We start from the raw sequence: 21,308 nt of genomic DNA, 5'->3' as shown, positions 1-21,308 counted from the left end.
AATGTTTTTTCCTGTTCTTCATTGCAGTCAAGCCAACAGTGATCCACACAGACATGTTTGTCAACAGCATTGGACCAGTGAATGCCATCAATATGGTAAGTGAATACATTTTTATTGTTAATTATTGTGAAGCTGGTAGAGAGTGCTTTAGTATGCGTAAGTCTTTAGTGTCATTGTAGTCTAGCATTATGATTAAATTAAGTACATTTTATTTATCTCTAATAGTAAGAAATTAATAAATAAAGAAATATTGAGTTATAAAAGATTTTTATTTTAAATTTAATCAAGCAAATACAAAAGAGTTAACATATTGCAGTTGAACACCTCATATGTCTAAATAAGACAAAACATTATAACAGGTAACAATTTTGTGTTGCTCAGCATGCATGCCAGATCTCACGGCAGTATATTTGAATATGACTGTGTGCACTGGCAAATCCTGACATATTCTGGATTTGTACATGCCAAGAATTGCATCTGAGTCAACTGTCAAAGCTTTTTGTGTTTTGTTCAAGTAAATATACTTAATTTGTTATTTTCTTTGGGTCTAGTTTAAAGGCAAGGGCTTTTTTAAAAAAAATTTCTATCATATCTGTTATGATTGTGAATCACGAATTGCTGCTAAAACCATGATACCGTAGCTTTGCTAAATGTATTTCTGTTAACCAATAGCAGTAGTTCATGAATGTTTCTAATGCAGTTCAGTATTTTTGTTTGTTTGTTTGTTATGCTATATACAAAAGTTCTAAAACACTGGGACATCATAATGTTTTCTCAAAAAAAAAAAATCTGTTCATTATTCAGTGTCATAAATCCTATAACAGCGGGGAAGATTGTGGCTATATTTCACATTCGGTGAGATATTGACTTCACACTAATCTTCAGTGGCCCTTTATTTAATCCGATATCACAATAAAGCGTGTAATAGACATGTCGGCCCACCGTGTCCATTTCACACTTTGCCTCTCCAAAACGTGAAATGTACATGCATGCAGAAGTTGCAGCTGAAGAAGATAATTTATTTCAAGCCAACATGAAAATAATCACAGGAAAGTGTTTAAACAGACATTATCCTAGCTTAATCGATTCTGGTGATTAAAGGACCCTGGAATGTACTTCATATGTTTTTACTCACTACAGATTTTGTGGCTTTAAATGTATTATTTCCCCATGATGGTAATGCAGTTTCTGCATGCAGTAATGCGACTTGTGCACGTGTGTCCATTTCACATTTTGGAGAGGCAAACCGTGAAATGCACGGTGGACCAGTGTGTGTCTATTACACATTTTGTCATAATACTGGGTTGCTATATTGCTTTTCCTTAAAGTTTGATACTGTTTACTGTGTGTGTGTGTGTGTGTTTGTGTTATAATGATATTTTTCTTATGATCTTATGTGAATTTAATGATAATACAGAATAAAACGAATAGAATTGTGTTTTTTTTTAAGTACTTTGTTACTTGCCAAGACAAGTCCGTCCAACATGAGACGCATTACTCTTACACAATTTCACATTTCTGTCAGCCAACATGTGTGGGAGAGCTTCTCAACTTCCAAAAATCCCTTTGCTGGATTCTTAGAAGGAAGTTAGAGTGGAAAAAAAAATGTTTGAAATGCTGAATGTTCACTGATTCATATTGGTGACCCCTTAATGCAGAAGTAACAACAAAGTAGGGAAGCGTGGTCTAGAAGGAGGAGATTGATCCTCCTTGTTATCATTTCATGACATGAGCAATCTGTTCTACACTGTGATGCCATTCCATTTTGGTAAGTAGCTAAAACACCCACTCCGCTCTGGCTAAAGTGATGGAAGAAGAGATGCAATGATGGTATCAGTTAGAAAATGTGTGCTTATACTCACATTAGGAAGTCTGCGACCATGCCTGGCTGTGCTTCTATGAAGAGGGCATTTTGACATGAAAGGTTGACTGATTGCCTCGCATTCATATGTAATACATGTGCTTGGGCCAGTCATTTCACACTATAACATGACAAATGTTGTTAGGTTGGTAGTTTTTCTGAGGAGCACAGAGTACTCTGATTGTACGGGGGTGTGAATCTTGGCATGAATACAGTTTTGATTTCTTATTTATGCAGTAGGAATCTAAGATGGCTAAGTAACAAGTTATAAGGGACAGTATAACAGATGGAAAGAGGTCAAGGTCTGAAAAATAAAAAGAATGAATGATACATTGCTGCTTTGTAGCCGCTGCACCTGAACATTTCTGAGCTGCTTTTAGAGCTGTTTGAATACTAAGAAGAATAAAAAGTTCCCAGGCCTTGAAAGATCCCAGACTATTTATGTTTATCATGCTCAGTGGGGCGCAGATGAAGATCCTCGAAGATCCTAAGTCATTCAGCCTTTCTCTTATCATTGTATTTGTACTGTCTGTCTGTCCCTTGTGATAAAAAGGGCTGCTGAAAGGATGGGAATTCTGCCTTGTGAAAATGTTTTTCAAATCTCATTTGGAACTCTTTGGCAAGGATTTAGACTTTATTGTTGGGATAAGCTTTGTCAGAAAGTTAATGCCTCTATGGCCTCTTACACACAAATCCCCAGATTTTTTTCTCTCCTGCTGTACTTCACTTTGAACCTCAGCGCTGAGCCTATCCAAATAACAAAATAAATAACACAGAATGATAGCTCTCTCTTTCTCTCTATTTAATGTTTCACCTAACGCTACACCTGTCACGTTTCACCTATTGCTCTTCTTCTTCTCCCAGAGGTGTATTGCCTATGCTTTCCTCCATATAGTGCGTATGTTCCAACACAGCTGGCATAGTGTCACCGCACTGAATAGGAGACAGAAGGTTTTGTCAATGCCCAGGACAAAGTGCTGCCGAGGCAGCAGGTTATAAGGTCGGGTAATACTTCAGTCGAACAATGGGGGTTATTAATTGCCCCGTTGAACATTTAATTTTCAGGTTGAGGGCGTCAAGCTGGTCTTTTTTCAACAGTGCTCTTTAGCTGCGACAAAAGCACTTCCCGGCCTGAAAAGACACCATCTCCTTTAAGAAAATTGTATGCAAATGCATTTCAGCGTTAAGTTTCCTCTGGCATAGAAAAGTTCCCTCGAGACAGAAAAAAGTTCTCTTTGAGCCCACATTTTTAATTTGGTGTTATAGCATCTCACAGTTTGAAGCTGCATGTTGTTGACAGCGCTAGATGAAATCTTTTATCAGACCTTTATCTGTTGTGTAATGTGAAGCATGTTCAGTTTTTCTGAAGTAAAACTGAACACGACAGTTTGAGTGAAACTGCGTTTTGTGTCGTTAGGAATACACCATCGACATCTTTTTTGCTCAGACCTGGTACGACAGAAGATTAAAATTCAACAGCACAATGAAGGTTCTACGTCTCAACAGCAACATGGTTGGAAAAATATGGATCCCAGATACTTTCTTTCGCAACTCAAAGAAGGCCGATGCCCACTGGATCACCACACCCAATCGCATGCTCAGGATATGGAATGACGGCAGAATACTTTACACGCTGAGGTAAAACGTCAGTGATGCTGGAGCTTCTGATTTGCATGTTTCTCATTCATCTACAACTGACAGATTTATTAAAGTGAATTTTGGAATCTTTGACACCAGCTTAATTTTATCACACTGAATTATTTCTATTATTTCATACTTTATTTATCATTTGTACTTAGTGTTTCATTATTCTGAGTCTTTGGCATTTTGGATTTTGTTCTCTTAGTATTTTGTTATTTTCATTTCTCATTTTCATATGTTGCCTTTAAGCTTCCTAATATGCACAGAGGCCTTAACCTGCATGTAAGGACATTCTACATAAGTAATCTTTACACTGATTATCCTGAACACGCCTTGGGAAATTTTAGCTTCCTGCTTGTTATGGTTAACATTAATTAATGTACAGAAAAATCCATTGTGTTGAATGATTCAGAAAATTGCCTTTTGAGATGGAGGAACACCTGCTTTGGCATGCAGCTTAAAAAAAGCCTTTTAATTTTACATCAGCGTTCAATAGTTTAATTGCTTTAATTTGTCTCAAACCATATAACTCACAATGTTTCTGACTGTAAAACCATGAAACTAACGCATGCTATATGTAAAATAGGTTGATAGATCAAAAATAAATATTTGCACTGACACCACGATACATCAGTAGTGATAATAAGAGAGTAAGTGAAGTCTTCCGGACTCAATCGAGCTGTGATGGATGTTTCCCTATGCAGAACACTGCCTCTCCACTTCATTAATTTAGGGGACTCAGAACTTAACCACTGGTTGTTAATTAGGATGGCCGCTGTGATTCGGTGCACAATGATACAAGACAATAGAGAGTGCGTGGATGGGTAAAGTCATTTAAGGTTATTCTCTCATTAAGAGGAAGTTTAATGACTTCTCCTTCAAACTTCCTCAGGTGTGAAAAAGAACTGTAGCTGTAAAAAAATAAAAAATTTTGAAATTGTAATTAATAATTTCTTGTGTCGTTTATGATAAGGATTAGCGGTTGGTGTGAGCTACCCTTTTTGTAGAATTTTCACATAACAAAATAAAACCAATAATGCCAAAATGTACCAGACTTCGTCTGAAATGAACAATATGACATAAAACAAAACCCATCCCTGGTGACCTGGTGATTAGACTGAAAAATTTGGTTTTATATAGAGTATTGTACAACATATTGCATTTTTGTGTTCATGGAGCTAAATTTCATCTCTCTGCAGGTTGACCATCGATGCCGAGTGCCAGCTTAAACTGAACAACTTCCCTATGGATGAACACTCGTGCCCCCTGGAGTTTTCAAGCTGTAAGTCTGACCATATGCTGAAACCCTACTGATTTACCCCTCCCTGTCTTCGTCTTCTCAAACAAACACACACAAACGCAGCAAGGCCCTAAACACGTCACATGTGAGCAAAGACTAAATTTAAGCAGTGATTATCCAACAGACCAAATCAAGGAATTAACGCTGGAACCATTTAAGATTTTCATTGGGAGCACTCCAGTTACCTAAAAGAAGGCACATGAGTCATGTGTGTATTTATGTAAATAGGAAAGGAATTATGGATGTAGAATATGTAAAGTATGCTTTAATGTAACTGGTTAGGTCTAAGATTGGTAAAAAGCAACAACAGCCTTTCAATTGAAAGCAAGTGAAACCTTATGAATGTGTTAGAATGTGGAATAAATGAACAACAAGATTCAAAAAACCATTCAGGCATTTATTTATTCAAGCCAAAGGCACTATTCATTTATTTTCCTGAAACCTGTCAGTATTGTTCTAAAAGACATTTTAAAAAGTAACACAAGTCCAAACGAGTTAGTCATTCCATGTTAGGACTGGACAGGGGTAAGTTATCTGCTGAAGTCACAGTGGATATATGGAGAGACACACCAGGGGATACTCTCCAGAGAAAATGATTCCTAAATAGCTCCACTTCACAAGAAAGCAGACCTAAAAACGGAACACAAGCCTTCATTTAAATTTGATGAAAGCTATGGATGTTTTTCAGAACTTTGATGTACAGTATGAGCTCAATCTCAGAAGCAGCAGATGGATTAGTGTGCCGCACTTTGCATTCACATTTTATGAACATTTTATGTGCCACAAAGCAACAAAGCATGGTCGATTTTCCAGCGCAACCTCTTTTGCGGCGATTTTGACTGTAGTCAGCCGAGATCAGGCCAAACCTTTTTTGCTTCAGGACTTTTCAGACACACAGAGCAGAGTATATTGTTTCAGTTTGCTGTATATTGCATTTTAGTATTTGGATTACAGCGGCTTTTATGACAGCACAACTAGGCCCAAAGTGAATTCATAGGAGCATTATTGTTCCAGCTTATCAAAAGAAGTCTGAATCAATAATGTTTCCTGAATGCATTACCAGTAAAGATGAAGTCTGCCAGCCTCTGTGGCTGTAATGTGGGAAATGGGCAGCACCTTTCATCCCCCTGCTCCTCTAAGGTCAGACATTACTGGATGTCTGAGAGCACTTTAGTGATAAAATCATCGCAAGTTTGCTCTGAAAGCAGTTCATGTGCATTATTCAGACTACTCCCTCATCTGCTACACACAGCTCATCACTAGACTGAAGACTGTACTAGACTGAAATTTAAATAGAGCTGAAAGAACACCCAACTTTAACACCCATACTGAGGGACAGACTCTTACTGTGAGATGGTAAGAACACAAATTCGATACTCACATACATGATTTAATTATGAAAATGCATCTGTTTGTCTAAGTGACTCAGCTGTACTCTATTAAGATTGTTGTTATGATTTGTATAAAAGAGGATGTGCTGGAAGTAATAAAATTATAGAAATCCAACTTATCGCCAGCTACAGAGCTGTGTTGTAATCTTTGCTTTTAAGTGATGTTAGTGACAAAGACGTTTTCGCCCCACAGATGGACTGGATATTTTGTCAACATGTTGTGCTGGAGTCTGTTATATAATGTTTCTTTCATGAAACATTTTATTTGCAAGCTTGCCGACTTGGTGGACACGGATTACTCTAAAATAAAAGACAGCATAGCTATGCAGTCGAGTCTTGAGCTTCTCTCCTGCCTTTAATGAGTTTGAAGTAATCTCCATGTCCTCCCTTTTTCAGATGGCTACCCCAGGGAGGAGATTGTGTACAAGTGGAAAAGGAGCTCAGTGGAGGTTGGGGACATTCGCTCCTGGAGGCTCTACCAGTTCTCCTTTGTGGGCCTGAGGAACACCTCTGAGATTGTCAGGACTGTGTCTGGTAAGAAAATAAGCTGCTGAAAAATTCTAATTAAAACTCTCTTTTATTCAGTTAGGACAGTCAGGGTTTCTCTAGCATGTGAGGACTGCAAGTCAAGCACCCATCATAAATCATGATCAGTCTTTACCCAGCATAGGTAATCTCTCATGTGACGTGCAGTAGAATTTCATACATAAAAACCTTTGAATGCATCAGTGTTTTTATTTGGCGGACACATCTATACATCGTATTACCATAGAAAGTTAATCATTCCCACAGAACCACCACTCTTTGTCCTTGACTGATCTTTAACTAGTTACAGCACATGTGTTGGTAGCTGTTGCTGTCGGGTACAGCGTGAACATTTAGAGAGACAGAGGGATGATCCATCGTGGATTTTATTCATTTTTAGAGCCCACTGCTTCAAGTAAACTCCATAAGGGCTACCTATGGCTCGCTTCCCCTTCAAGATCGATAGACAGACGTTCAATAGAATTTTTTTGCTGCAGAGTGGGATGGCACTTTTCAGTTTTACACGAACTGGATAACAGTATTCAAAGATGGCATCTCATTCATCTCAGGGAATATCGCTCACTCAAGTTTTCTGTCAGTTCTCAGCATTTTTCACCATTCAACATTTTCATCCTGCTTGCATATTTTAGATATAAGATTGGAAATATCTATGGCTATATTTATATTCATAAGATGCCAGTGAGAGACTGATGTATTTAATGGTTGGCAGGGAAATGCGATCCTTGTGAATGCATTAATGCCTGCCACAGAGATTAACTTTAGACCAGAGAAAAGTTCCTTCTCATTAGATTAGCTGCTTTATCCAGAGGGACTGAAAGTTACAGTAAATGTCTGTTTTGTAAATGCAATTAAAACATTCTCTTGTAATCTCTAATGTTAAATTGCTTGGAAGGAAGGGCAGCAATTGCAGCGTCTATTTGCCCCAACTGTCAACTTTTAAATATATGTTTCTGAAAGAGTTATTTAAAAACATGGATGTACAAGTAGTTTTTAGCTTTAACTCCTGTTATATTCATTTAATTGAAGTCTGCTTGTCTTTATCATCGCTTGCAGATAGGACATCTAGTTTGGTATACTCAGTAGGCGTACAGCTTTACAGTTTTTAGAGTCCAGCAGTAAAAAAAGAAAAGTTGTAAAGTGAAACACCTAGTATGGCTGGTTTTAAATGCCCTTAAAATGTGGTTTATTGTTCTCTACCTTTTGTTGTTCTGTTTTTATTTATTTTTTCTTTCTTTTTGTAGGGTAGGTGTAGTTTATAGTGTTCATTTTAAAAGTTATAGAGCTAACATTAGAACAGTTTATAATGCCAGATGGTGGAGGTGGAATGCTCTCCTCTGACAAACAGTTAATTTGGAGGTTATATATTGTGTATTGTTTTTGAAGTGCTTGCTGGGGGAGTAAAAAGCTGTTACTGCTGTTAGGTAATCCATTATTTTCTAAATGTGACAAATAGAAACTGTGACAAAACACCGTGAAGCATCAGATCTTTTAAATGTTTTTTTTGTCTTTCCTTTTGCCACATTCCTTTTGAACAAAATAAAATTACTTTCATAAAATAAGAATCATTTAATTATCTAACGGCATGCACACTGCTGTTGTAAATCTTTATTTTCAGCTTGTTCTGTGACATATACATACTTGCATGCACTCATATACAAAGTACCCACAGGAGTTACTGAATTCACCCAGCCATTGTATAATTTGCCACAGTTTAGCAGAATGTCACCAAGTGTTATGTGCATGCACACTCTCTGACACACAAAGCAGCATAAAGAGTATTCTGGTGTAAGTAGAGGATGTGCATCACAATGCCAAATGCTTAAACTGTATTTGTGTAAGATAATTTAAAAAAAAGAAAGAAAATTCTTTGGATTTATTTATTTTTTTTCGTTTTTAATGAATGAATGTTTAAAGTGACAACATGAAAAGGCAATCTATGTAAGAGGATGAGCTGTAGTGGAGAATTTTCAGAGTCCTCTGCCTCTCTCTCCTTTTGATCTGGGTTGTTATTTCCACAAACCGCCATCTGCTCTCTTGTCATAGCAGAGAACCTTGACTGTGGCTGAGAGACCTCTTGTCTCATTTTGCAGTCAGTTTGGGTATCTGACCTGCTTCAAGATTCGTGAACACAACATCTGTCTCAAAAAGCAGTCAGTTAGGGCATTATAATTACCCACTCATCTCAACTGTCACGCAATGCATAGCGCGGGACTAATACTTTATATGCTGCATCATATTCAGCCCTATTAAGCTTTCTGCTTAGGTTTGAAAATAATAATAATAATAACAATGATTCTAGAAATCTCCAAAGCTGGTGATCTAGTTGTTTCTGCATCATTCCCTTGATCGTTGCAGTTCTAAATCCACATCTTTGAAAGTAGATTTTAGAAAGTAGAGAGTCTGCTTTTTAATTCCACTGCAGTAAATTCAATAGAGAAGTCGTTTGATGTTCAATGCAGTGCATTACTTTTTCGCTAGACACTAAAAGTGAAGTCTCTCTAAAGTAATGTCTTGAATAAATATGATGTAGCCACCCATTGACTTTAAAACAGCACGAGTTCATTCAGGTTCAGTTCACCGAGGCGCAGCTTTTCAAGGTAGGGTCGGTAGAGCCTTTATGACTCTGGTTGTATGTTTGGGATCACTGTCACGCAGCAACATGAAACTTGCACACCTTCCTGATTGTACATGTCAAGTGCCTAAAAGCCTTTGCACAGTAATGCGTGATTTTATTCTGACTTTTGAATTTCATTATATAGCATTTCGTTTTTAATTTTCTCTTTTTTATTTTATCCAAAAATGCATTAAAATGTCACATATATATAATTATACATGTAGAATGTGACATTTATGTATTATATATAAATATAACTATACTAGTGTAATCCTTCTTATGGTTGAAAGATATCCTACAAATGATATATTTTGCCTTTTTTATGTCGTTTTTATGTCATGACGTTGTTTCTCTGGCGATTGCTGCATTTTCTAATTGCAGCAGTGGACTGCAGACTAAAGTGTAGTGAACAGGATGACTGCCCTTCAGTTGGATCGCCGCCAGCTAAAAAGATTATGTGTCTTTGCCCTCCCCGGTGGGTTATAGTTAGTTACAGTTATTCTTTTAAAACCTTATTTTAATTTCATTTCAAGCTCTGTGTTGAATCAGTTGAACTGAGTCGAAACAGGTCAGGTAAGGAAACAGAGGGACACATAATGGTAAGCTAAGCAGACAGGCATTCAGGTGAATTGGCCCATTCCAGACAATGATGACTGTAGCAAATAGCCAGAGGAAGAGATTGCCTCTCATTTTGTGGGACAATCCAATCTCTCCCAGGCTCAACTTGTCACAGCACTGTTCTCCCACACTAATGTATTTGCTTTTTTCCTGAGTATTATTTAAAAAATATATGAATAGATCATAAAAAAGTGCATTATTAAAGAATGATTGAGTGATATTGTAAGTGCAGGGGCTGGGGGCACATGACATCTGCAGTTGCATTGCATCATTTTATAAAGGCTATGTCTGTTTTTATTTGGTTTCTCTTCTGTCCCTCAGCCAGTGTCCAAAGGCTTGGTCTCTCAACTTGTCACGTCACATCAGGGCTCTCTGTATCGCCTGCAAGCCTATACCTGCATGTTCAAACACAAAGACACATGCATTTACATTCATGCACACACTCGAAGGGATACAAGGAAAAAATATTTTATTGTGACAAGCATGAAGGCTTAAAAGTAGACCAGTGGGCAGGATAGGGAAAAGATAGATGCAGAGGATTTGAATGTCAGACAGCCGAGGCACTACGGGCAAAGCTAACCTTACAGTTAACCCCTCAGTGACCTGGTTAAGCATGGTTCCAGAAGCTCCATTCACCCATCTGCCATGCTGGAGTTCAGTGATAATCAGAAGCGCAGATAAAAACAGCAAGTAAGGATGCTGAAGGTTGTTGAATGGGGGAAGGAGAAGACAACAAAATAGAGAGCAGTGAAGGGTGGAACGGAGTGGTGGTTGTAGCATTTATCTGTCTGCAGTAAAACATTATTGCAAAGAATCAATGATTCGCACATTTGCAAAGATCAGGTGCACAGGGATGCGAGGCTTTACTGTAGTTTGGAAGCTTGTGTCTTATTTAAAACATAACAAGATAAAGATATATTGTCGTATCGTGATTAATTGTTATATGCAGTGCGCGTGCAGGGAGTGGCTAAACAAGAGGGGTGTGGCAGTGTTGATACATTAGGGAAGCAAGTGTGTGAGAAGAGAGCGAGAGAACAGAGATAAATGTTGCGTTATGAGTAAAGATTTTTTTCTTTTAATCAAGAAATGATTTTTATTCCAGTTCTGCTAAATCACATCACCTGTGTGTTGCATTTACTTTAACTGTGAAATATCACCACAATAATATTTATAACCATAGTCAGAGAAATGAGCATATAAAGTCTCTTAGATCGGCAAGGTGTTTTTCCTTCCAAGCATAAAGGAAATCAATGCCATTAGCCGTCTTTCCTTTTTGCAGCTAACTTTACTTTCCTTAGTAGTGAATGTGAGACGTTCTGGGCCGGACATGAGGTGGTTAATTTCCTGTCCTTTTAGCTGAGCACAAATATATCCTTTGTGCATCAGCCAGTGGAACATATCTGTGTGTGTTTGACAGTATGAGTGCTTTGGTCCGTGCCTTTGTCCATGAATTATTGCATGTTTTTTTGTGTCCATTTGCTTGCATGCACATTTCAGCATGTGCTCCCAACTGGATATGAGCCTTTTTTTTATGTATTGGAAGCTATTCTTAGAGTGACCTTCCAAAAGCCATGCCGTGCAGTGCAGTGCTGTTGTCTGTGTGCGTCCGCCTGTGTGATTTAGGTTGAGTGGAGAAAGCCCAGGGACACATCAGTGGCCTTCTCCAGCTTACAGAGCTCCTCAGTTTGAAGATGATTCTTTGATGGGGCAAATCTGGAGGCATTGTGGTCGAGAGGAAGTGACTTAGAAAGAGGAAGCAGTCAGCAATGAAAATGCATGAAAACACACATGCACAAGAACACATATATACATTCATATACAGACAGTTGCTTTAAAGTGATAAGGGTTTCCGCTAATAGCATGACAAAGAAAATCAGTCTTGCATCTTTAGCCCTGTAGCTCTGTAAAAGGCATTCAACATCGATTCCTCAGGCACCCACAACTTGACAACTCGAAAATACAGGTTCACCGAAACAGATCCGAACTGTAAAATATTTTATGCTAAATTTGTTGTTTTCCCACGTCATCTGGACTTTTTTCTCCACCCTTCTCTCCATATTACATTTGAGTCATCTTACATACAGAACCCCCAAAAGGTTTTTTTTTTTAGAAGTTATTAATATTTTAGTTCTGTGTCAGGGGTAAATCACATTCAACAGGGTTTTATTTTTAAATATAGATAAAATTATTTTTTAAATATATTTTAAAGAAACATGACAAAGATGTGAAGATGTTGCATTGATGTCTTGCTATTCCAGATTAGGCAAGGTTATTCTTATGTCACATATAGGTTCAACTGCAGAAATTCAAGGCAATGTAAAGATGAAAAATGACCAAGTTTCATAGAAGCTTGTACAGTTGAGACAAGAATGCCTGTCACTGCCTGCCAGGGTTAATTAAAGAAAACATGGAATGAGACAAAAGGCAATAAAACTAACTAAATTGGGACTTTGAATCCCTGATCAAATAACACAATATGATCCAGAATGCTGTATGAAATTATTTCACTTTATTTTATTTTCTAGTGGATAAGTTGGTGATGAAAAGCAAATCAGCATCATATATATATATATATATATATATATATATATATATATATATATATATATATATATATATATATATATATGGCGATGGTTCTATCTAAGGCCTCAGTCAGCAAGTGGCTGCTGGAGGATGGTGGCAGTTGGTGTGAAATGGGTTGCCAAAGCAACAGTCACATAAGTCAGTGAAGTGACAACAGTTTGCTAGGAAAGATGTGTGTTCCTCGACAGGTTGGCAAGTAGTTGCTGGTTTGTAGGTGAAATTGATTGGAAAGAAGTGTAGAGTGCTGCTCCGATAATCTCATTGTGATTGCTTTGGTCACTACCAGATAGCAGCAGTCACCCACAGTTCGCATGCAAGATACCTACTTGTCTGCAAACATTTGCCAACTCCTCATTGAGCAGCTTTGAACTTGCAAAAATACAACACAAACCAGAACCTGATAACATGTGGTCACTGGCCAGTCTAGAGCGTGTGTGACTGAAGGCTTAGAGGTTTATAGTTTCTAAAGGGTTAAGAAGCACTGAAACAATTTATTATCCATGCTGTGACTCTGTTGCAGTACTAACGACTCTCCCTAATCCTCTCCTACCCCACCCCCTCTCACTGTGAGTTCTCCCTCTTGCTTCTGGTTGATGGGTGTGATGGGCAGGAGTGGGAGTGAAAATGCTCTGACTCAGCCAGAATTCTCCTTTTGTGAAGTCAAATACGAGTTCAGACTCCCCCCATCCCCTCCCCCATGCTCCATATACACATTCCATACACCTGCCCCATACACTAACAGTATTCATATTTACGAGTGTTGGCTCTATAGAGTCCCTCCGCCTCCAGCCCTTCTCCCTTGTGCACTCCTACAAAGAGATGATTTTTATTTTGGACCTGGCGTATTCCTGTGTCCTACTTTGTATGCATCCTCCCCTCCCCCTCTGTTTATCGCTCTCTTTCTTTCTGCCTTTCTCAGTCAACAGTCTAATAAGCCAGTAATTAACACCTGGAAAAAAAGATGAAAAAACAGGGAATGGGGATAGGCCATAGGAGAAGAGATTGCGTTGAGAAAATAAGACTCTTGTTTCCCTCCTCATTGATCACCTGCATGTAAAAGGCTGCCTGTGGGGACATGAAAGGAACGCAGATTTAGAAAAATAGATTTTTCTGTTTTTAAATCTGTCTGAGATTTTATATTGTCAGTCCAATCTGTGTTAGATATTTGTTATTTTGTGGTGGACAGACCATACAGAACACAGGGAGAAGAACTGAAGACAGTGAGTGATAGTAGCTGGCAGACAGAATAATGTTATCAAAGGCAGCACATTGCTTCGTCTATGCAGCCTGACAAAGTCTTAACATCTTAACATTAATACTTGAGTGTCACTGCCCTCTCACATTTTTAACTGCGTCTAGTGATGCCAAACGATGCTACAACACTAGTGTTATTCATTATTATTTTTTCTATTTAAAAGATTGAGCCAATACCAAAAGAAAACTATTAGTATAAATTATTATGAAGAGCAAAAAAAAAAGTCCATTGTAAGAGAAGATGTAGCATAGATAATGGATTAAGCATTAAACACAATACTTTCACCTTTGGAGCATTAATCTCAACATTCATGCACCGTTATTGTGCTCATTTTTCTTATGTGGTGGATGGAGAGACTGGGGGGTAGAATGCACATGCATGTGTACAAGTGCGTGTGCACACACAAATGGATGTGCATGCAGGCACCCTTCCAGTTTGTCTCTCAGAGAGTGCTTTTATGGGAAAAAGCGCTATATATTTCTACCTTCTACAGTTTTAAGGCCAGGGCAATACAAAGTGATATTTTTAATCGATCGTTATGTGTAATGTAGTGGTATGGATGGCCAGAAACTTGCTTTAAATTTCATGTCCTGGGTCATCACAAAGAATTGTGGAGAAGGAGGGATTTTTAGCTATTTTGCAGCTATTACTAAATCCTAAATGTAAAAATGCAAATGAACTTCTGGGATCTCTTCTTGTGACCCGGTTTAGATGGATGCAGATGGTCTGGAGGCTAAAAGCAGCTCAAAGCAGTTCTGCTCTGTGGAGCAATTGTTCCTAGGGCAAGCCCCTCATTGCTCAATAAACTGTTATAAAGTTTCGTGCCAGAGCCCTAGTTATTCTTCCCAGTCAGCTTATTAGCCTTGGGTAATAATCTGCAACTTAGTGTTTCAAAGTAATTAGCCACAAGGCTAGATTTTTTGTGAAATACTCAGTGTCTGGCCAGTTAATATACACCATAAGAGGATAAAACTTACAGTTGCCATAAAACAGAGTAAGCAGACTCCCATGAATAATAATCATAGTGACACCGCATGGCACCTCACCCAAACTCTAAGCACCCACTTAACAGTTTTTTTTTTCTGTTACTGTATCAAAACTCTTTAGTATCAATATGTCATATGTGGCATAAGATATTACAATACACATCCTTGGAAGGAGCATGTTATGCTAATAAGGCTAATACACACAAGCAGACCTATTACTGGTAAGGTTAACATAGGTTGCAGTGAAATTAAATCTCAAGTCACCCCAGCTTGGACTCTGTTTACAAAGAGGATTAACCTTCCTTTACATGAATATTTTAGCTTCAGTGAAACTATCCAAGAGGCGCAATGTACATGCAAGATAACTGGAATAATGTGCAAATCTAAGCACCCGGAGCACATTTGCCAAATAGATATATTCCAATAAAAATGCTGTTTTTAAGAAAGTTTTTTCATGCAAGATTTTTAGATTGTTAAGGTATTTAAGACAGCACCACTTAGACTGAGTATACATAAGCATAAATTAGTGTTATAGTTTTGGGCAATAAAGTTCATAAGCCAGATATAATTAATAATACTGAAAGCTTAAAACCAGTTATCTAAAGCTCTTATCTGTAATAGCCCAAAGCTATTGGCAGTACAATGAGCACTGATTGTCTTGTCTCACAGAGTATTTCTCTGAGCTTATCCATCCAATATACATTTAAACATCCATATACTGTGGACCAGTATATTGTGCCATTATATCTGAAAATTCCTGCTATATATATATATATATATATATATATATATATATATACATTTTATTTAATTTTTAATTTTCAGGCAGTCGATGATCCTTTAAACCTGACACTGCGATAACATAATATCTAGTAAATGCTGATTAACTGCTCTCAGTGTTTTCAGTCCAAAACTCAAGTAAATAACTGAATCCCTACTTGGACAAAAGCAAGGGGTTAGAATCTGCTCTGATCAGTGAGTCTGTTAAGAAATAAGGAAATTACAATTACAATCCAAATTTGTCAGTGTCATTTTATGTTCTGATATTTTAAAGCAAGTCTTAAATCTATTGCTGGCATTTCTAAAAGGGATCGGGAGGTACCTATAGATTTCTCTTCAGTTGAATATTTGATGACAAAATCTTAATGCTCTGATGTTTTTACACTTGATTGTTTCTTACTTATGCAAATATATGCTCTGCCACCATGTCCTTGAATTTTAGATTTAGCCGGAAAGCTTTCAGACACTCAGACATAAAAATAGTTTAGCTGCTGTTAATTATTTAAATTGAACAACTTGTTATTTTTGCTGTGTGTGTATATGTGTATGTGTGTGTGTGTGTACCAAAGCAAAACATAAAAGCTAAATCATAAATATGCGCTTTACTATATTACTGAGAACAGTTGCAAATATTCTCCGCTTTTTTTTCTTTCTGACTACATGTCTAGAAGTATCAAGTCAACAGTTCATTCGTGTGTGTTTTTAGACTTTACTTTCCTTTTTAAAATACAAATATGAAGCTAAACTGATTAGCTCCCCTTACTTACGGCTTCTGAAAAAGTCCTCTGTGATTATTAGCCGTGCTATCTCTGTTCTTGTCACCTTTTACCAGACGACTTGTTTATTTTGAATTGTAGTCAAACTGTTTTTTTTTGAAGAAGCACAAATAAGTCTTTCCACTAGTGTCGTGACTGTTGAGTGCGAATAAGTCCTGTCACCCAGCCAAAAGTGATTAAAACAGAAAATGAGACTCGGGGTGGTGGTGGTGGGGGGGGAAGCGATGCATTAAACACTGGAATAAAACGAGTGAGAGTTTGAACTTCAAGCTTATGTAATGAGTGTGAATCGCATCTCTACTCAGTGTGTGAATAAGAAATAATGAAGCCATTTTTAGACAAGGTAAGCTGGGAAACTGATAAAATGAGGGGAGACCAAGAAATAAGTGAGGAATGTCTTGTCCTTGTTTTTAATTATGTGATATGACAGAAATAAACTCACACGTTTTAGATGCCTTAAAGATTCTTTAGAGAAATACAATATTTTACGGGGTTTGAAAAAGGATGAAACATGAACAAGATGTTCTTCATAGCCTCAGATGAAATACTTTCTACACAAAAATGTGCAGCCCACACTGGAATACCAAATTGGCATGATAGGCAGCTGTCCCTTGACCTGCTGTGGCGATTTGATTAATTATAAATGTGTTTCGTACGAGCCACTGAAGCATAAATGAAAATGTAAAATTAAAACTGTGATAATGTAGCCTCTACATTTTCAGCTTAAGGCCTCATTTTAAATAGGGCCCTTGGGTAAATACCTTGAAAATCCTTGCTTAGTGTTTTAAGTTTTATTAATTTGTGTTACCTTTCCCTTTTCTTTTTCTTTTTTTTGCTAAACTGGCCAAATAATTATATGAAAAATAGGTTCGCCAGCTTCTGACTACCTGTCATAAATCCTACAAACAGTCTTGCTCTCAATAATTTGAGAGCTATTAGTGTGTCTGGGAGAGGGATAATCATCTGTCCCTGTCACAGTAAACACAATGTTAACAACAAGGCAATCAAACTGTGTAGACTCCTGCCTGGTGTTTAATCATGCTGCTGTGTTGCCGCAGTTACTCACCATGACAATGCGGTGCTTTTTTTAATCCTTTTTTTTTTCTTCTTTTTTTCTTTTCTTTTCCTGTGACATCATCTTGCCGCCCACTGTCGGGGAAGAATAGCTTCTGTAGGCTATGGAGGCAAAATGCAAAGGGATTGCAACTAGTTAATCACTTCTACATAACCTGTAGTCATGTCAGCGAAAGTGCTGCGTTAACATTGCCTGTTCGTCTTGTTGACCCTGGCAACCAGCCGTGGCTTTACGCTGGTCATTAACAAAACTCCTTTCTTTCTCACAAACGGACAATAGCATCTGCTGTCACCTCCGATATACATGACCCTTGACAGGAGAAGAGCTCAGTAAGACAGCCTGTCAGCAGCTCTGCAGTGTGTCTGGTTTGTCTGCTTTCACTGGATGGCCAGCATGTGCCTCAGGTCCTCCCTGCCCATCCATATCTACACCAATTTAAAGCCTGGCTGCCAGCAGAATGATATTCTCATATGACATTCTTTTTCCCCTAAGGTCAGCAATCCAGAATTAAAATGTTTCATTCTTTTGACCTACTGGGGCTATTTTATAATATTGTATGGTCACACTGATTGTGTATACTCGTGTATCAAACACATAACGATAGAGCAAATGTGTGTTTATAATAAAATGTATCTACTGTTACACCACAGTAGAAGGTTCATACTGGAAGACTGATCCTCTTTTTGTTTCTTGTGTGCGTCTAATTGTATCTAGTGTGTTGTCTCTGCGGCTTTTAACAATAAAGCAACACTCTTTTCTGATGAATGATCGTGCCTGCCGAGTTTTTATTGCTTTTTGTAGATTGCATCAGCTCGAAGTAAATCACTTTTGCCAAGAAAACGTGTGATCCTAATAAAAATAGGTGAAAACATATCTTAATGTAAACAATAGTTTTGAGCTTTTTGCTGCGTGGTTGATTTTTTTTTTTTCCCCACGCAGCTGTCATCACCATTCATCATTCCTAAATTATAAACAGAAAAGGTTGGGCTGAATTGATAGTGGTGCAATTATGCAATAAGACTGGAAGGGTTGGCACGAATGTCAGTGAAAGAGTGGCAAAGAAAGGAGAAAGTGAGATTTGTGTGTTACTGGAGAAGTTAGAACATGACGTTGAACGCAATGATGAAGATGAATCAAAGACTTAGTGTATCACTGAACATGTGGATATTATTAGATGCACATGGAAAGTTGTGAGATCTAATAAATAGTATCACACCTGTATTATTATCGGTAGCATTAGCAGCGTTAGAAAGGGAACGCTTTCTAGAGACACTGTGAAGATAGAAAAAACCTCATGTGTTTGAGTTAAAATTAGTTTGAGCACCTCAGTTAGAGGGAGAGTGGACATAGATGTTTAGATGATTGACATTCCAGCTCCAGCGCAGTAGAATATAACCTCATGTACACACACACACACACACAAACACTGAGCTATATCAGAGAGTACACAAGTGGACAAGTATACAAAAACTGAGATATGCAGGAATGCTGGCAAAACCAAACTTTTGTTCTTCCAACAGCAACAAATGTAAAAAGGTACAAATATCAGAAATAATTGAACTTAAAGCATTAGTCTGGTTCTCCTTTGTTGATTTTTTTAAATGCTCCTACAAGATTTTCAAAAATCTCCATGCTGTGATACTAATTCAATTACTGTTGGATTAGATGCTCATTTGTAATTACAAACGTAAACAACATAGACAGTGTAAAAGATGGTCTTAGCTGTTGTAATGTCACCCACGGATTTCTGGTATTTAAGCATTGAGGTGAACATTTAGGAATGCAACATGTGACACCGCACACTCATTGGCTGCTGATGTGTGATTAGCCGTTAGCCAATGAGCGTGTGGATTCATACCACAGATAATTCTTCACACCACTGAATGACACTTTATGGGGGATCAAGTTTAAAATTCTCACACTATTATTCCCACTTTGATTCTCTGTCACAATGGGTTGAAAATATTTCTGTAACACTGATTTTGCATATATTTAATACAAGCATCACCTCTGTGTTTGCAATGTTCGGGACAAGGCTTACAAAGCGCTGCACAACAATATACCTGAGTGTTGTGACTTTAAATCTGAGGGACTAAATTTACTTACAGTTAAAGTACGTTGTGGCGTGATGAACTTAAACTAGCCAGGGAGCTGGAAGCCATTTTGTTTTGAGTGGACTAGAGACATGATTAACAAACTGCTGCAATACTACAGGGCTGTAATGGCAGACGTTCTGATACTAACACATCGCGCTGCCAGAATAAAGGGCATCGGTCGATAACACCTCCTCAGAGTGTCTTTTTGGCAAGTGCTGCGGCCTGTAATGAAACCAGCAAACAGATGAAGAGAAGCATGGAGCAGAAGGGTCTTACACCAACCGACCTCACCCCTGTGGTGGAAACTCCATTATTGTTATGAGTCTGGGAAAATCTGAAGGAGGCTTTGTGCTGCTGACAAAGCTGAAATAAGCGTATAAACTGGAGGCTTCTCAGCTGTCAAGGGTCTCGGTTTTGGGCCCCTGCTAATGTAATATTAATAAAAACAAAACACTGAGCCGCCTGACCCCTGAGAGCAGCCTTTGTGTCTCTCCTGTAATCTTACAAATCCAGTCAGTGCACTGTAATATCTCGTGCACCTGCCTGCATCGATAGAAAACACACATGGCGATATGAACAGTTATAGTTGTGCTGCTGGGGTTATTACACAGTGCTTATTTGATGACGCCATCGATGGCCAGGTGAATGAAAGGGGTGTGTGCTGGAATACATCACGAAGATTTGGCCCTTGTGCAGTTGCTATGAGGTCTGTGGCGATATACAGCCTGCGCATGGCCGCAGACATAATAAACACTGACAGCCTCCTCGCTTTCTCTCTCTGTCTCTCATTAATGGAAAAATACACAGATGTTGGCTGTTTTCCACTGCAGTATGTGTTGTGTGCCCTTTCTCATGAGAGAAATTATTAGCCAGCTGTTCATTCCCCAGCTGCATAGGCTATGGTGTGCCATGGGTGCTTAAACACACACACACGCGCACGGAGATATATCAGAGAGTATATTCCTGCCCCACAGGTTACAAGCCATAGCGAGAGGCCAGGGGAGGTTCTTGACACAGTTAATTGTGTGATGTTAATCAATTAGCAGACATCTGACTGAGCTGGAGGCCAGCAGCGAACTGTCATTAGACTCCCAGAAACAGACAGGTGCATTGGTAGACAGCAAAAAAAAAATGGACAGTAGCTATTGGCAAGTAAAGCTGTGTTGTAAAGCTGAGGCAACGTGTGTGTTTGTGCGTGTTCCAACATGACTGTCTTTCTATTTAGATGATCATGATCAATTCAACCTCATTACAGGATGTTAGATTCACATTTGAAAAGTGTGTGTGTGAACATTTGTGCATTTGCGAGTCCTCGCATGTTTGGCACGCATGCTTAGCATGCATTTTAAACAGGCAGGCTAGATCATCCATATTGTCGGGGTCAGGTCTTTCTGGGCTCAGCTAACCTCAACCTTTTAACACCCAACATCTGCTTGAGTCAGCTAGCCAGCCCAGGGATGGCTCATCATCAGCTGGACGGTGGTGTTCATGTTCCGGCTAAATACTGGCAGGAGACAAGCGTTTGTGTTTGTGCATCCAAGCAAGTCCAGCTTCAGCTCTCTGAATCGCTCTGTTCCATTTTAGATCTCAGGTTGCCTTGGGCAGACATGCAGTCAAGACTGTGGTTACACAACATTAAGTATTGAAGACCTAACAGTTTGTCTAATCTATGCTTGGTGTTTCTGTCTTGACAGCATTCTTTGAGCTGCCTTCTTCATAAGCAGACAGTGTGAAATTGCTTAACTCGCACTGGTCCTACAGTACTTCTGTATGGACTGTGAAT

The 21,308-nt window shown here is 38.4% G+C and overlaps 1 protein-coding gene across 2 annotated transcripts in view; it reads left to right on the top strand.

Annotated features, from left to right (window-relative positions):
- Positions 1–21,308, top strand: part of gabrg2 (gamma-aminobutyric acid type A receptor subunit gamma2) — a 43,007-nt gene that overhangs the window by 11,743 nt on the left and 9,956 nt on the right. For both annotated transcript variants that reach the window (XM_026181403.1, XM_026181402.1), the window contains exons 3-6: positions 28–95; positions 3,279–3,499; positions 4,702–4,784; positions 6,590–6,727. In XM_026181403.1, the coding sequence (XP_026037188.1) occupies positions 28–95; positions 3,279–3,499; positions 4,702–4,784; positions 6,590–6,727 (510 nt within the window). The remainder of the gene's footprint in view (positions 1–27; positions 96–3,278; positions 3,500–4,701; positions 4,785–6,589; positions 6,728–21,308) is intronic.

Source organism: Astatotilapia calliptera, chromosome 10, assembly GCF_900246225.1.
Source record: "Astatotilapia calliptera chromosome 10, fAstCal1.2, whole genome shotgun sequence".
Lineage (NCBI taxonomy): Eukaryota > Metazoa > Chordata > Actinopteri > Cichliformes > Cichlidae > Astatotilapia > Astatotilapia calliptera.
The sequence above is the reverse complement of the archived record's forward strand: the minus strand, read 5'-3'. Positions and strand labels throughout refer to the sequence as shown.